The sequence below is a fragment of the Buteo buteo genome, chromosome 13 (assembly GCF_964188355.1).
Source record: "Buteo buteo chromosome 13, bButBut1.hap1.1, whole genome shotgun sequence".
Taxonomy (NCBI): Eukaryota; Metazoa; Chordata; class Aves; order Accipitriformes; family Accipitridae; genus Buteo; species Buteo buteo.
In genome coordinates, this window is record NC_134183.1 from 10,644,416 (window position 1) to 10,661,645 (window position 17,230).

The window sequence follows — 17,230 nt, forward strand, 5'->3', positions numbered from 1 at the left end:
TGTTATATATTTGCTGCATTTAACTACATAAAATACCTTACTGAAATGTGAGAAGTTGCAAGTGTTGTATTTCTCAGTCACTCTGTATACTTTCACAGGCTAATCTGTGATCTTGTGTGTTAAAGGAAGCAAAAAAGTGATTGATGAGAATTCCTAAGAATTTTTTTAATTTAATATCAAAGAATACTTAGCATTAAGTTACCATGACTGATGGAAAGTCTTAAGCTGATTTGTCTCAGCTTTGCTGTTATCTGGATCACTTTTTTTAATGTATACGTTATATGCATATAAAGTTTGCTTATTGTATTTTTATTTACAGGAGGGTTTAAATGGCAACTTTCTTGTTGACTCTGAAGTTGTTTACAGAAAAAAATGTGTGTTGTGCTATTGGGGTTGCTATAAAAATGTGTGTCTATATATATGTAGATGCTTCAATGAAAGGAGATCGTTCTGTTAATTACTCTCTATTTGCTGTTTTTAAAGTGATGATCTCTTGTTTTCTTCTAGCCTCAGATAATAGTCAGCGATTTCGAGAAACCTGCTTTGCATTTGCACTGACGCCACAACAAGTGCAGCAAATCAGCAGTTCAATGTGAGTTTAATCAGTAATACAGTATTTAAATAAAAATAAATAAAAAAGGAACTAGCTTACCATATCTTTCATTTTGAAACGTGATCTTAAAGAACACAGGTGTGTGTGTAGTGCCTTAGAGAATACTCTTCTGGGGAATTCTTTTCCCCTCAGTATGTAAGCTGATGAAGAGGGTGAGGAAGAGAGAATTAAATATCACCACTGTCCAGTGGGTATTGGGCAGGTTTCTCCTGTACCAAGCACTGCACAAATACATAATTCTTCTTCCTGCAGCCCTTTCTCGCTATCAGTCAGATCCTTTGTCAAATTCTATGTTTATTCACTATAAAGGTGTTGCTTCATAGTGACCCATCAGAGTTTTCTTTATAGTATACAAAAAAAAAGGAAATGGTAGAGGACAGATGGGAATGTAATTGATTTATTTGCCTTGAAAAATAAAAGCGTATCTTTTAGTGTGTCTTGAGAGTGGTGGTTTGACTGACCAGAAGAAGGAAAGTGTGGTATACACTATATATACAGCGGAAAGTGTGGTTTATATACATTGAATGTACAGCAAACTCTGAGAGAATATTGATGAACCTGTTGTGTAAACGGTATGTTTTAACCTGTGTTCTGTTGTTTCTAGGGATATTTCTGGGACCAAATGTGATTTCACAGTACAGGTCCAGCTAAGGTATGTATTTGTATCACCTGTTCTTGATGCTGCTGTTTTTTAAAATATAGCAGATACATGCTACCCAGCAGGTCAGGCTTTCCTTTATGGAGAAGAGTCTTATCCTGTTGTTTTCTTTAGAAAAGTTTGCTGTTGGCTGCTTTGAAAAGGGCAGCCTTAACTAATTGTCCTTGTTACATGCAGCTTTCCTGAAGTTGCTGGTGGCCTGATACCTGACATGTCAGAATACTGCATGTACTTAGCTATAGCCAGCTGGTTTTCTTCAGTTAGCTGTTTTAGGTTGTGTGTACACTCCCTTCCTTAACTCCACAACTGTCGGATTCCAGGTGCCTGGGCCTTCAAAATCTATGTGCAGGGAGGGTTGCTTTTCCTAGCAGAGATGTCAAACACAGTACTTCCTGGGCATGATAACCCAAGGCAATGGGAGGCAAGATTTTGGGAATCACCAGGTTGGGTCTTAACCTGTTGGTTATTTTAGAGGCTTTGACAAATGTATCAAAGTTTATTAAATCCTATGTATACCTGCAATTCTGCGGAGGGCTGTGAGCAGAGCTGACTTCAGAGCTTGCTCCTGTCAAAGATGGCTGTCTTGCCTTTCATCCCCCTGGTCATGTCTGCATGGTGAGCTGTTAACTCGCCCCACAGAAAGTGATTGCTTTTGGGTCTTGCTTGTTAGGATACCTTCTGCTGATCAGCAAGTCGGGTTGGGTGGACATAGGGACAAAGCAGGCACGAGGGAAAACGGGAACAGAAGGTAGCTCCCCCTTTTTGAGAGCAGCAGCCTGTTAGGCTCAGCTGTGTTGAATAGCTATACCCTGCTGTGATGGTACACTTGTGCGGATGGGGCAGGTCCCCTGGAAGAAATCCAGTGGAGCTGAGAGGCTCTTTTTGGTCCTTTGAATGCCTATTGTCTGCAGTCTTGGCCTACATGCATTTCATAGGACAAGGAAGGGTGTGTCTTTCTTTGGTTCCAGCAGCAAATAAGCCTGTTTGAACTTAGGTAAATAAATAAAACAGTCTTAAGTGAGAGGCTTGACATAGGCAAGAAGATAGCATTTGATGCTGTGGCTAAACAGCTGTCTGATTTATTGAAGTTGGAGGAGGGACAGTTGAAGAGACTGTATATTTTGTCCTTTGTGAAACCCTGGTCTTCTATCAAGAGGTCAGGCTGGAGAAATGGTAGGAAAGAAATTTGGATGATCTGTCTTTTGTAACAGGAGCCTGTATCTGAGTGAGTCAGAGTCAGTCTGAGGAATGCAAGAAATCTGAGGAGGAACCTACAGCCATCTTGATGTAAACCTGTAATTTTGGGGGGCTTTCCTGCTTAATCATCTGTACAGCTAATTTGAGGACTGTGTTTAGCAAGATTTGTCGAGCTTTCGTAATTCTGGAAAAAAAATTCCTGCTAGGAAGAGATGATCTTTAAATCACTTTAGAAGTGAAAGATGATGGAAGCTCTTTGCTTTTAGGTTTTGTTTATCAGAAACCAGTTGTCCACAAGAAGATCACTTCCCACCTAATCTGTGTGTGAAAGTAAATGGGAAACCATGCAGCCTTCCAGTAAGTAAGATGTTATTTTGATATACATATTTGGATAGCATCATGAGGAACTGTCAGAAATTAGCCTTAGAATTTATCCTAACCTTTGTTTTCACATTTTGGAGCATTTGAATGAAGATGGATAGATGAATGGAAAAGAGTTAAGTAAGTTGTTTCTCAGGAGGCCAACCAGTAGGTCCAGAAGATTAATTTTCAAAAAACATGACAGTAAATTTTCATGTTTGACAAACATCCAGTGAGGCTAGCTGAAATTTGACTCTGTTGTGGAGGTCATCTGTGCAGGGAATAGACCATCACTGACCAACAGGACTAAAGAGAAAAATGCCAGCTTACAGTACTGGTGCAGCGCACAGGATTAGACTGGGCAATGTTAGCCAGGCAGGTTGAACAGCAGTACTGAGAAAGGAGAGATGGCAAAGGTGCCTTTTAGTATGCCGTGGGCAGGGTTAGGATTTGGAAAGTGCAAGGAGAAAAGCCTTGTAAAACACTGATACTTTATTGTCTGATGTAGGTTATATATATATATATATATATATCTATATCTTTAAATTGGAAAGGGATCCTGGTTCAGGTGAGACAGAGCTTTTACTGGGGCATGGTTGTGGTGAGAGGGGAAGAAAGCGAAAGCAGTATTTATTTTTTTTTTTTGCTGAGGGGAAAAATACTTTGATTTCTAGGGCTACCTTCCACCAACCAAAAATGGTGTTGAACCAAAGCGACCTAGCCGACCAATCAACATTACCTCACTCGTCAGATTATCTACGACGGTACCAAACACAATTGTTGTTTCATGGACTGCAGAGATTGGAAGAGTAAGTAACTTTGGTACATAATGCTGTCTAAAGCTTATTAGTTTCTGCTTTGGCATCTGTTTGAAAGATTTCAAAGATAAGCAAGTTTAATTGTGCAGAAAATACTTAATGGTTTAGCAGTAGACTGTTCCTTCTTTTGTTTGTATTATTTATGCTAGGCAGATGTGACATGCTCCCTTAGATCAGTAGCCCTCAAATTGGTGTGATCCCTCCCTCTTCACCCCCCACCCACCTATCTTTGTGACTCACTGAGGGCCCAGATAATAAGATCAAGGCATCCTATAAAACGTTTGTTTGTTTGTCTTAACTTCAGACTTCAAGCTCTTCCTGATTTTAGGGACTTGACAAACCTAGTTTTGGCTTCAACTTGTAACTAGCATGTGACTATTCAGTACAGAGTGGTCTTTTATAATTGTAAATGTGGACACAAAGCATAGTGACTCGACAGGGCCCAGGAGATTTAATTTGCCTTTTTAACATTTCTGTTCTCACAACTGCTATAGTTATACTTAATATTTAAAAAGTCATGTTTTTATAACTTTTTTGTGTCTGTGGGGAGAATGTTACAATTGGTATTATAGAATTGCTGATGTTCCACTGGACTAATTAAATCTGGAACATGCTGCAAAAAGTTACTTCAGTAAATTAGTCCATGAATTAGTGCACTGCTTTCACTGATGGCAAAAAAGCTGCTAGATAAGCATTACAGGGTCAACATGTACTTGAAAAATGGTGGCTTTGCCATTGCAACCATCCTGTTTTTAGAAGTCCTGAGACTTGTCCGGAGATGAAACGTTGTTGAAGAATTTGTCAGTGTGCAAAGCCCAGGATTCCTGAACCAACATGGAAAAATGCTTACAGCCCAGTCATGCACAAGTCAGTTATAAAACATCACGATGGTGTTTCACGATGGATTTCTTGTGGAGCGTAAAACAGTCTCCATTCAGATTATAGAATAAATGATGGCTGAATGATTTTTTTTTTTAAACCTTCTTTTATCTAATGAGGACTGCAGGTATCAGAAATAAGCATTTAAAACTGAACCTGTTTTGGTTTATGTTGCAGAAGTGCCTCCATGCAAGTTGATGAATCCTGGTTATTACTCTGCATACAGTACTGCAGTTTTGCTTAAGAATACCAGAGAGGATTTAGGGAAAAGAAACGTTGCAAGTCTGCATGGACTCTAAGCTAGTCTCTTGTGAACTAGCTCATTTCTCAGGCTTCATATATATTTCAGTTACAAAAACCATATTGGCTAACTACTAGCTTACAATACAAAACTGAAGAGAGTGACAGATTCTTAGTGTATTTCATGAGAATTAGATGCCACTGAGAACTTCCCCACTCACGAGATGTAATGCTACCTGAAGTGATTGTTTGAGACCTTGACAGTTAAATGCGAGGAATTATTTTATATTTGGATGTGCCTGTATAGTACAAAATTTGAATTCCCCTCCTTCCCTTCCCTTAAGAGTCAGTTGCATGTCTCAACTGGTGTACTCTACCTTTCCTGAAGTCATAATTGTGATTTTTACACAATCTGTTTCAAGAGCCTTCTGTACAAGATGCCTTGGGCAAGTTCCTAGCTTTGTAGATTCAAGCTGTCGGTAAATAATTTCACAATGTTAATTAGCATTTTTCTAACTTCTATACTAATTGAGGCATTAAACAAACAAGTTAAAGCAGTAGTGGTTTTTAACGATGTGAGAAGCATTCATTGTAAGAATAAAATATTTAAAATGTGGTATTTCTGATGCTATTTCAATTTGTGTGATTTTATGGTAAGATATATTACTGAAATCCCATCTTTGGATTCTGATGGCATCCTAAATAAAGGATGGTAGATGTCACAATTGTATGCTTTTTTGTTTTGTTAGTGGAAACATACATTGCAATTGCTGGGGGAAGCCTTGAGTGCAGCTGCAGGTTTAGGAAATGCTGTTTATATCAAAAAGTAATTGATGTACCCTAATATGAGAACACAAATTTTGTCCTTTCCATTTTGGGAGTGGGGGGAGAGGGGGATGGTGCTGATGAATGCATAGTACAATGTTACATTTTTAGGAAGACAGTCACTACCTGCTGTTGTTAGTAGTTTACAAGAAGAATGAGAGCTTCAAAAATCTCAGGCTGTGGTTTGAAATCAGTTAGCAATGCCAGGAAGAGCACTCTGCCACTCCTGCTCGTCCCTTGAGGGAAGGCTTACCCTGCTTACAGGGGAGCTGGCAGAGTTGATGTTCAGTCTGCATCTGACCTGCTTGTATGCCAAATTATTTTCTGTAGTAGCAGAAGTGAGCATCCATGGCTTTTTGCTGATGCTGATAAGGAACATTTGCATGGTCTGTTCTGTTGAGACTGATGGGGGGAAGTGACCTAACCTGTTCCAGAGGGGAAGGACAGACAGTTGGGAGTGGTGACTTCTTGCCTGCTCTGGCTAGATGCACTAGAGTGCATCTTGGCCCCACTGAACTCTTGAACTCTTTAACTGCCTTACTTCTGTTAAGCTTCGGCAGTGAAGTTGGCATTTCATAGACAGTAAGTGCAGGAAGATAAGAATAAGAAAGTTCAACAGTGCTTCCAGACTGAGTAGGAAATACTGCAGATGATGCATCTTTTTATGTATTGCTTTTGAAGAGCCATCACTGCCGATTTACATATTTTGAAAATGAAATAAGCTTTTATTAAAAAAAAAAAATTGATCATATTTGACCTGACAGCTTCCCTTAAATGTATTGACACAACTGCAGTACCTAACACTATTGATGTAAAATTACCCTTCTTAAATGGACTGTAGACTGCATGTCCTGAGTTAGATGTAAAACTTCCAAAAGTGTCCTAAGTGCTGTTTTAATAGCTTGGTTTGCAGCTAAATCTAACGTCAGTGAAGCGTGAAGTCACTTTTGTTGCATCTCAAACTCCAGCCCTGTGAACTTTCTGAAGCATGATGGGTTTTCTCTGGTCTGAAAACTCTGCCATCTAAAGTCTTTAGAAACATAGTGCCCTGTAATCACGTAATAAATTGCCTAAGCATTGTATAAAATTCAAGCTGTCTTTTGATTAAAACAGTTTTTACTTTGATCTTTTGTTCTGTTTTCTAGAACTATTCCATGGCAGTCTATCTTGTAAAGCAGCTGTCCTCTACGGTGTTACTGCAGAGGTTGCGAGCAAAAGGAATACGGAACCCTGATCATTCTAGAGCACTAAGTATGTCTGATGTACTACTTGTTTAAAAAGGAAAAATAGCTTTTGTAAAAGGAGATTTGAAATAGGACTGTACTAACTGAGGTTTGGACTTCCTACAATTCTATGGGTTTTGAGAATCTGATAGTGGTGTTCTTTGTATTCAGTTCCAATTCAAAAACTCAGAGGCCTTTGTTTGTACTAGGAGCCAGTCCAGGAACCCTGTTGACACTGTGAAGGGAAAAATGCAAGAGAATCTCTTTCAGTTCAGCCATACTGCCTTTGTTTCTTCAGAATAGAATAACTGTATTTATATAGTTAACTGGTAATTCAGTACCTCATGCAAGCTGAACTAAATGCCTGATACTGAACCTTGATGCTGACATGCTGGAGGAAAGTCTCCATCAACACAGTTTTTGTTCCTTTGGGACGGTATTGTGGAGTCAGCTCCTGGAGAGAGAGTGTCCAGCACAATACTCCTCCCACCCCCCTTCCAAATTTAAGTGTGAGGTTTGCTGCTTTATTGTTTTCTCTGACAAGTGCATGTTGGTATAAGTTTGTGTAATAAAAATGCAAGAAAAAACTGCTGCATGTTATTTTTCAGGGAGGAGGTGAAAATACCAACACCTCACAGCTGTTGGTCATACTTTTTAATGCTCAGATAACGTGGGTTATACACAGCACAGGACCTTCTCCAGAAGGGAAGAAGTTAGTCCACCAGTAAATGCTACAAAGCCAGTGGTATATAGTGCTGGGCATTAGCTTGTGCTAATGCCATATGATGATTTAAATGCACAAAAATCTAGAGAGTTGCCAGGTGGCTACTGCTCTGTGTATACAAGGTGAGAATGAGTGTGTGGGTCTGGTTCATAGAGCAGGAGGAACATGGAACTGACTTGTTTGTTTACCAAATGACTGCTTATAAAACAGTCCTTATAAGTAAAAGTAGAGGATGGGTAGAGATGAAAGACTTCTGTAAGTGCTAATACTTCACTGCAGTTATTTAAAACTCAAATTTTATCAGGGTACTTCTGATTTCCCATTTCTCAACTTGCTTTTCAGTTTTAAATCACAGATTGCTTGATGAGTATTTAAGAGGTTTACAGTGGTGCTTGTCCATGTGAGAGTTACTAACATTTTTTTAATGTACTTAAAGATAACAGTCAAGTCAATGTGGCTCATCTTGTTGGTAGATTTTAAATAACTGTCAAGTACAAAGCTGCATGTATATGAAAAGAGACATCTCTGTATGAATATGTTTTCTAGGGACCTTGGTTTAAGATGAGTTTTTCCTGCTTTTTGCTTTCTTAAATCCTGTTGTTTATGATCTTTCTAGAGAGTAAAGACTGCTTACGTTACATGTTTATTGTGTGAGTCTGAAACAATAGTCACTGATGCTTGCTTCCAGTAGATATGGCAAACTGAAAGTTTAGCATGCAGTTTCAGACTTGTTTTATTTCTCTGTCATCCAATTTGTGTTTTAAATCAACTGTAAAATAAACCTTTTCTTTTTCAAATAACAGTTAAAGAGAAACTGACTGCTGATCCAGACAGTGAAATAGCAACAACAAGCTTAAGAGTTTCTCTTCTTTGTCCAGTAAGTTTTTATTTTAATTCCCTCAAAACTGATTCTGATCAAAATGTGGCTGTTCTGGGACATGTATTTGGTAGAGGTTAGCTTGTGGTTTACCTGTGTGTTAACTTTGTGGGGATAGGATCTAGTGCTGAAGTTATTTGTCACTGTGCTTAAGCACGTGATATACCCCTGAAAAAAATGAGTATTCCATTAACTTGAAAATGCTATTCAAAATTATATGTAAGCATACATTAAATCTGTCACTAGATCATCTGAGTGTGCAGTTTGGGTCCTTGATTGTGATAAAACTACTCTCAGTGGTAAGGTAGGTGAATCTGACTATTACAAATAGCTCTTCAGCCAGTATCTCTAGTCAAAGAATTGAGCATCTTTTAACTGAAGTTGATTATATGCATGTATACACATTGAGTATTTAATAATCTTAGATTAGAAATGAAGCAGTGTCCTTGAGGTTGTTCAAACACAATTTTTTCCAAATTTGAAGTGGGAGAACATGGTTCCAATGAATGTGGAAGTGGCAAAGTTTTACTGTATCTTGACCTACTAACTGTTTTTTAACCAAGCAGATGCAGAGATAAGCGGTAGTTTATACCTGGGTTTATGTTATGGTTGGTAAACTGCACAATATTAATATTATGTGCGCTTTTTTTAATCTTTAGAACTTAGTGCTCTTGTTTCAAGTACCATGCACCTTCAGAATACTTGCTCTCTGTATTGATTGACACAGTATCTTTATTGCAGTATAACTTTTTAACCTCTTTTCAAAATTAAGGATATGTCTGTTTCCTGGTTTGGCTCAATCTGTTCAAGCTTGACACGAAATTTTCACTTTCGAAACCTAAAGAAGAAAACTGTCTTATTCTTGGAAAATTGAAGCTTATTTCTTAAGTTATTAAATGTGTTCTTAAACTCTACCAATGTAAAGATAAACTTTATATATATATATATAAGCTTTGCTTTGTAAAAAGCACAATTGACATTGTGGTTACTTTTAATGTATGTATTAGGTTATTCTAAATCTTTAAATGTGGTATTTTCATGATCTTTAATCTTAAAACTTTCTCCAAATCAACATTGATGCTAACTAAATAATAACACATTTATAAGGAGGATAAAACTCATCTGCAAGAAAGATACAGGGATTGCATTTACAAAGTAAAATCCAGATCTGTAAACTTAGAATCTCATAACCTATAATCTTACAAAACTATGAACTTACGTGTCACATCGAAACTGCTGCAGATTTGGAACACTGAAGTATTTTGGGTCCACACCTGGCAGCTTATTTTGCTGAGTTGTTATAGTTGAATTTTTGTTGTGGTGTTAGTACTTTGTTATTCTAGAAAGCACGATGATAGTCCTGTTGGTTTTTTTGTCATTTTTTTATGCACAATATTCTTACCACTTAAAATTAGTTTCCTATACAGACAAAAATAGTAATCCCTTAGCAGGAATTAAATGACTGTAAGAGTTTAGAAGTGCCTATGTATTAATTCATTATCTTAAATTAATCTTCATGCATCTTCTGGAATTACAGTTTTACATCAGTCGTACTTGATTAGTCAAAACTGCCACTTCAGGCAGTTATGTTGCTTTATAGATCATTCTGTGGGAGTTTTCTGGCATATTTCTGTTTGTCTTGATTGCCTCCATTACTGATAAAAGTTTTCCTGCAGTGCTTGTAGATGCATTTTTCCCCCTGCTTTTCGATGCATTTTTTTCCCTGAAGACTGCAATTCAGATAAGTTAGTATTAGAGCAGGAATATCCTCTACAATATTGCTTTTAGGACTGCAAGTTTGCTAATACCTAAATATGTCAAATTCTATTTTGCTTTCTCAGAGTTCTGCCAGGTGTAAAAACAAAACAGCAATCAGACATTAGGATGTAGCTCTTCAGAAGTCCTACCTTTGTCAGTATTTCCTCTTTAAAATTTACTACTTTTCTGATAGACATACAAACCAAAGTCTATAGCAGATTATTTTGAGGATATTTGTCTCTGTATCATTTTAATAATGTCTACAAAACATTCACACTTGACTTTTTTTTCCAGTATGTTCCTCATTCAGTGCTGTCTGATTTCACTGTAGCTCTTGCAGTAATCCATCATTGCGAAGAGTCTCCTTGCTCAGCGAGGATCAAGAGTAAGGGTACCAGAGATAAGGGTACCATCCCATCATTGGGACAGAGGCTGCACGTTTCAACCTGTCCTATGAATAGAAAGGTTATTAGCATGATTCAGACTGTCCTTGGGTCTGAATGTAATTTTATTACAGCCTCTATATTTTTACTTGCCAATTTGTAAGCATTTGGCTCACGGAAGATTTTTTGGTAAATATTTTGTGGTTATTTTCTAGTGCTTGAATGGACAGTCTATGCTTTGAAAGTACACATTGAAAGTGCTGATTTGATCTCCAACAGCAGAACCAAAAATTAAAGAATGACGCATCTTCAGCTCTGTTAATGTGAGGGTGCTGTTCTCCCGTCTCATTTGTTACGGGTGTGATTCTCTCGTGCGTATACTTCAGTAAAATAAATGGAATTGCATATCCAGATGGGGGTGGCAGGTTTAGAGTTTATAACCTTTGTTTTACCCTCAAAAAAGTGCAGAGTGAGGCAGCTTCCTCTGAATTTGTTTTGGATTACTGCTGAGCTTTTTTTAGCACAGAGGCCTGCTCTCCCTCTGAGACCGTGGAGTATGGAGAAGAAAGAAGCTGTCCTTAACTATTGGCTGAATCTATCCAAGATACAGCAGGCAAAGGGGCTGGACTGAGTCTGTATTTCAGGAAAACGCTTGAATTCATGTTCTTTTTTTCCCTTGAAATAAAAATAAATAAATCCACAGGCTCTGCAGCTGGACCAAATATTTAACTGAACAAAAATTCCAAATATAGCATTTTACCATAGGTTTTCCAGCTTTGTTTACAAATCCTTAACTCCTGTTTTGGGTGCATTTTTTAGCATGGAAGGATAGCAATGTTTTTTATTCTTGTAAAAGAAATCAATGCAGTGTTTCTTTGGCTGCCGACAGGCAAGAATCAAAACAGTAACAGGGTTGGAAAACAGAGTTTTTCAAAAGTTGGGATGCATCTCTTCTTTTATGACCTTTTCTTTTGTCAGTTCTGACACAGCTTGGCCAGTATGGCAGAACTGATCCAGGATGTTCAATGCCAAAAATGAGAAAGGAGATGTCAACTTGTTAACGCTGAGTATGCTGATTCTATCTGCATGTGTATGGCTTTGGTTAAATCAGACTGCTACTTAGAAATTAGAGCCACAGTTTTTATACCAAAGCCTTGTGAAAATGTTTCTGGTTTAAATCTGCTTTTTTACTCGGGAGACAGGTATTTATGTTATTCCTGCAGCATGTGTCTTCGACCTTCCTTATGTTGCATCACATAGAAGCATCCAGGTTTTATCTCTGGTACCCTTACTCTTGATCCTTGCTGAACAAGGAGACTCTTATTGTGCCCAAAAGACAAATGAGCCATTGACCTGCCATCTGGGAGATAAGAATTCATAACAGACATGGATCAGGGGGCCTTGCTTTGTTGGGGGTTGATTATGTGATAGAAGTAATGTGCTTGGTCATGGATTTTGGGGGAGGGGGTGCCAAACACATGGCACATACAGCACCTCCTGCTGTCTGAGCTCTCCACCACCATAGCTGCAGACTCCCCAGGGAGTTCTCTGCTCTCCTCCCATCTGGTGGTGAGTTTTGTGACAGTGACTGAGAGCCAGAGGGAAGAAAAATAAGCAAGATCCTGCAGTCTAGCTGAATTTGCTGAGAATGGGGTGGAGGGATTTCTGCTTATGGGGGATGCAAAAAAAAATAGCATCATGGAGGAAGTAGTGGACTGTGAGTAGAGCCTTTGTTCTTGATAGCGTTTTTAGTTTTCTGATATTCTGAGATTGAGTGCCATCCTGTGGCACCCATCTTGTATTGCTCAGAATCAGTATGCATGACCATGATGCTTGCTTAAGCCGTACTAAAAACAGTTCCTCCTACTATTCACTGCTAGAATTGGCTGAAGGTTTTCAAAAGAAGTCATTGTGCATGTTTTAGTCAAATATATATAACTTCAAAATACTCAGTATAAATAGTTCTTAATAAATAATTGTTTTGTTGTTTTCTAATGTGGGAAAAGTCTTCTTCAGACATTCCTACTTTTTACCCTTAGTATGGTCAGTTAAAGCCCCTCCTAAATTTGCAGTGTAAGGACTTTGCCAGAAAACAACTGCTTGGTTTTTTTGAGGAGAGAAAACTTTTTTTTATTTCAGGTTAATATGAAATGCCTTTCATTGTCTAATCAATTTTGCATTCAATGTAATCAAATCATATGTTAATGTTTTTATGGTCTGGGTTAGCATTGATTTACCTAATCCAAACTAAGATATTCCTGTTCCACAATTTAGCCTGAACACTCACTGTGCGTAGCACTCCTATGTTACCTGCTCAGCTTAAGCACTCAACTGTGCTTTTTGTATTAAACTTGTGGAAGCTTTGTGCTGGCCTACAAAATCTCGCTGTCCTGGCCTTCCTACAATCTTGAAGGAAAGGATAGTCCCCATCAGAAAGCATACTTTAGAACTCATTTGCTCCTGTCTCATCTTCTGTTAACATTTGTAGGCCCTTTTTAGTGTTGAAAAGATATGATGGTAGTATAGGATAGTCAGCTAATTGTACTTTACACAAGAAACAGGGAGTGAAATTTCAAGTTAGCTCACAACTGTATATGTAGCAGTGCTGTTTATCACAGCAGGAGGAGTATAAAATAGTTTCTTAATAGTTAACAGGTGGGACTTACTTTGTGAGTAGTCACTTTCTGACAGTGCTTTGGAGAACGTAGGAAAAATGGTGGAGTTAGAGAAGCATGTCAGGAAATGATCCATAATCCTGCAAATGCATTTTCTGTATGCTTTCTTCTGTGACTAAAGTTAAACAAGTAGTTCTGGTAGTGCCCTGATGACTGAGTTATGGACAGCAGCTTGAATGCACACTTTAACTGTAAGTGAATAGGAGAGGGCTGACCCATGTTCATCAGCTTTTAAAATACTAATGAAGAACAATTCTTTTTTGTGGTTCGTCCAGGACACTGGTATGTTACAGGTGCTCAGTGCCCTCTGTGTTTTGTTATGGGAATATAGAAGGATGTAGTCTTCAGCCTCCTTGATCAAATGTAGTTAAAAATGTGATCTTTAGTAACTTTTTCTTTTATGCGATAATCAAACCTACAGGAAGGGAGGGAACAGTGTATGTGGCATGTATTTTAATCAAAACTTGGATTTATGAGAGTTCTTTCTGGAGTAAAACTCAACCCGACTCTGTCTATTTTCAGACAGAAAAGCCCTGTTGGTTAATTTAATACCAAGATGATGTAATCTTGGGTTTTTTTTCTCTTAAAGCTTGGTAAAATGCGGCTAACTATACCATGTAGGGCCCTGACTTGTTCACACCTGCAATGTTTTGATGCCACTCTGTATATTCAAATGAACGAAAAGAAACCAACCTGGGTTTGCCCTGTCTGTGACAAGAAGGCTCCCTATGAACATCTCATTATTGATGGGTAAGTAAAACTTGAATCAAAATGAAGGATGTACCTTACACTCTGTGCTTACTGTTCCTGTGCTGCACAGAATATAGTGCTCTGACATCTTGGTTATTTGGCTGTGACTTGTTTTAAGTTACCACATCCTTTCATTTCCTTGCTGTTGGTGAAGAATTACTAACCAGGTACCTCTTCATTCAGTACTCTGGAATAATTGTGGTCATCAAACTCTTAAAGTTAATAATAATGAAAGGTATTCCTTCCAATCCTAGGTAAATTTTTGAGCTATCCTGCCTAAGATGGTTGTGGGTTTTTTGTTTTTGTTTTTGGATCGCAAGGTGAAAACAGCACGTTGTCTTTTCTTTTAATGGAGCAACTGCACAAATCTGGCATGGTTGATAGCAGACATTCATGTTAGATCAAATAAATAACTGCCACCACCCCAAATGCATGTACAGTTCCATGTACAATTTCACACTTGGGGAGTTGCTATACATAGAAAGTGACATAGAGATTGATTCCCTAGTACTGCCTACCTGTAAAACATTAAAAAAAAATAAAATCTAGCATTCGTTTCCATGAAGAAATACCAAGTATCTATTCCTGGGTTTGCATTTTAATTCCTTAGATGGGAATCTTCTTTCCAAAGTGTGATAAAGGAAGAGAACAAGTAGAGACTTCTGAGAATACTCTCAGAATGTTTTACTAAAAAACCAAAAACAACCCCCCCAAAAAACCTCAAACAAACAAAAAAAAACCAAACAAAAAACCCAAACCCACAAAAACCCCTAACAACCAAACAAACAAAAAAAATGCCCAAACAAACAAACAAAACCCCCAAAACAAATAGAACCCCATAAAACCACCTCACAAATGATTGAGTCTTTTCAGTGAGTACGTGCTTCGTTTTGGTGACCTCCCAGTGAAGCATAAGGTTGCTTGGGATCCCCTTTAAGGCCTTGCAAAAAGCTCTTGAAGAGACACTCGGGGCTCACACATGCTGCTTAGGATTCACGGACCCTGAGATTTATAGGTCCTCTGCTTTGGATCAAAGAACTGTGGGGTTCCTTGTTCTGGGTTCCAGCCTAAAATAGTAGACTAAGAGTAGTAGTAATTAAAACAGCCCGTTTTCTTCATTTCTTCTTGTGTTGCCAGGTGTGGATGTTGAAGATTAGGTGATATAATTATAGCATCCTAAAGAGAAGGTTCTTTCTAGAAAATGTTTCAATCTGGGAAGGAGTGAACTTTCTCACTAATTAAACCAAAGCTCTTTCCTACGCAGAACCACATGAATAGTCTTGGTCAAAAGCTGGAATTCCCACTGGGAGTGATGTGGTGCCAGGATCCTAAAAGTTTTAGAAGATGCAGCTAGGAGAAGAGGCTGCAAGTTTAGATTCCCATGCTCAGCTTTTGTTAGGAAGCTCTTACTTACAAAGAGGTTTCAGGAAATACTAATCCTTAAATACTCAGTTATATAGACTCCTTTAAGATATGGGCTTCCTCAGTTAAATATTGTCAAAGATAAATATGGGTAAGGAGGAGGTGGTTTTTTTTAAATGCTAGTTTACATTCTTCCTTTGCTTTGGGAAATGGAGAGTTCTGTGTCATGAGCTCTGCAGGATTCTGCTCTTGTAGTTCTTTTAAGTGGATGTGCAGATTTTTGTTTTAGATAATATTAAAATTTTCAGTGGCTCCTTTTTATCAAGGAAGCAGATGAGAGAAGGGTAGAACAATGAAAGCTTTTGACTTTTTAAACACTAATTCAAACTTACACTGACTAGTAAAGATATTGGAGGAAGAAAAAGGAGTTAAGCTCTTTTTGAGGACTGAGATGTTTTTGATTGACAGGTTGTTCATGGAAATCCTGAAGTATTGTACAGATTGTGATGAAATTCAGTTTAAGGAGGATGGATCGTGGGCTCCTATGAGATCGAAGAAGGAGGTACAGGAAGTAACTGCATCTTACAATGGAGTTGATGGTAAGTCACGTTTTGGGGTGTATGAACTCAATGTCATACTGTTGATCTGTTAAATATTGATGTTCCTTTAACTTTTCGAAATGCTCATTTTTGCATGTATGTTTGTAGCTTTTAATGATCATTTGTGAGAAAGATTACTTGAGTAATACCTGTTTGGGGCTGATGGTACTTTTAAGTTTTTATCAGTGTTATGTAATTTTGTTGTCTTTTATTCTAAGTTGTAAGCTTTATTTGTGAAGGCATATAATAAGCTGTGATGTTATGATGATTGTAGTGTTGTTGTAAGCTACAGCTTATAATGTTGACTTCCTTTGTATAGGATGCATAAGCTCTTCCTTGGAGCATCAGGTGTCTTCTCACCAACAGTCAAATAAAAATAAGAAAGTGGAAGTGATTGATTTAACCATTGATAGCTCATCAGATGAAGAGGAGGAAGAACCATCTGCAAAGAGAAGCTGTCCTTCCATATCTCCAGCATCACCGTTAAACAATAAGGGGTGAGAATAAAATATGCAGGCCAGTGCAGAGAGAATATACTCACGATGGAGAGTAGTAACAAATTTCAAAAGAAATTGTATCTAGAAAGTTCTGTATTTGGATTATATCCTGATTCAGTAGCTTATAACAAATGGATTTGATCTTGGGTCACAAGGCCTGAGAAGATTGGAATAACAACTTTGAGTTGTTAAGTGTGTAACATGATACAGTTTTTCAATTGCATTTGTGAAAACGAGTATAGAATGGCACAAAAGGTTGTGGCTTACAAGTATGTTTTTTGCCAATCTGGAAATGTTTTTCTTCCATAGAGAAATATAAAAGCAGCACATACGGAGAGAGAGAGCAACGAGAAACATGGGTGTGGTATGGGAGTGTGTGGGTTTTGCCGGTGATTACTGCCAGTAGCGTAGTAATACACAATGCCAGAATAACCTGATTACACCTAAGTAGCCAAGCTGTTAATAGCACCCTGGTTACATAAACATGTAGGGATGAAAACTGAGGCTAAACTGAAGGGATCCTGTTGTTGAAGTGATTACTACTACAGTAATGTAAATGACTCAGTGATCACTTAAAACTCTTCAAGACCTTTTTGGCTGTCTTCCATTGCTAATGATCTTGTAGAGTATAAATGTTGTGATGTTATACAGATTTGTATGTGTTTTTGGGGGGTTCAATATACCTTTAGGATTGTCTTGCCCTGGCTTAGGAGTATTTGTAACATATTTATAGCAGAGATCCCAATACCATTTATAGTGGGAGTTATCAGTTTCTGCTGTTTGAGACCGAAC

At 38.0% G+C, this 17,230-nt stretch overlaps 1 protein-coding gene across 2 annotated transcripts in view; it reads left to right on the forward strand.

Moving 5' to 3' along the window:
* The window catches only part of PIAS1 (protein inhibitor of activated STAT 1), a 63,465-nt gene that overhangs the window by 39,654 nt on the left and 6,581 nt on the right, over window positions 1-17,230 (forward strand). For both annotated transcript variants that reach the window (XM_075044663.1, XM_075044664.1), the window contains exons 3-11: window positions 508-592; window positions 1,218-1,265; window positions 2,735-2,825; window positions 3,503-3,637; window positions 6,736-6,841; window positions 8,341-8,414; window positions 13,820-13,980; window positions 15,811-15,941; window positions 16,261-16,438. In XM_075044663.1, the coding sequence (XP_074900764.1) occupies window positions 508-592; window positions 1,218-1,265; window positions 2,735-2,825; window positions 3,503-3,637; window positions 6,736-6,841; window positions 8,341-8,414; window positions 13,820-13,980; window positions 15,811-15,941; window positions 16,261-16,438 (1,009 nt within the window). The remainder of the gene's footprint in view (window positions 1-507; window positions 593-1,217; window positions 1,266-2,734; window positions 2,826-3,502; window positions 3,638-6,735; window positions 6,842-8,340; window positions 8,415-13,819; window positions 13,981-15,810; window positions 15,942-16,260; window positions 16,439-17,230) is intronic.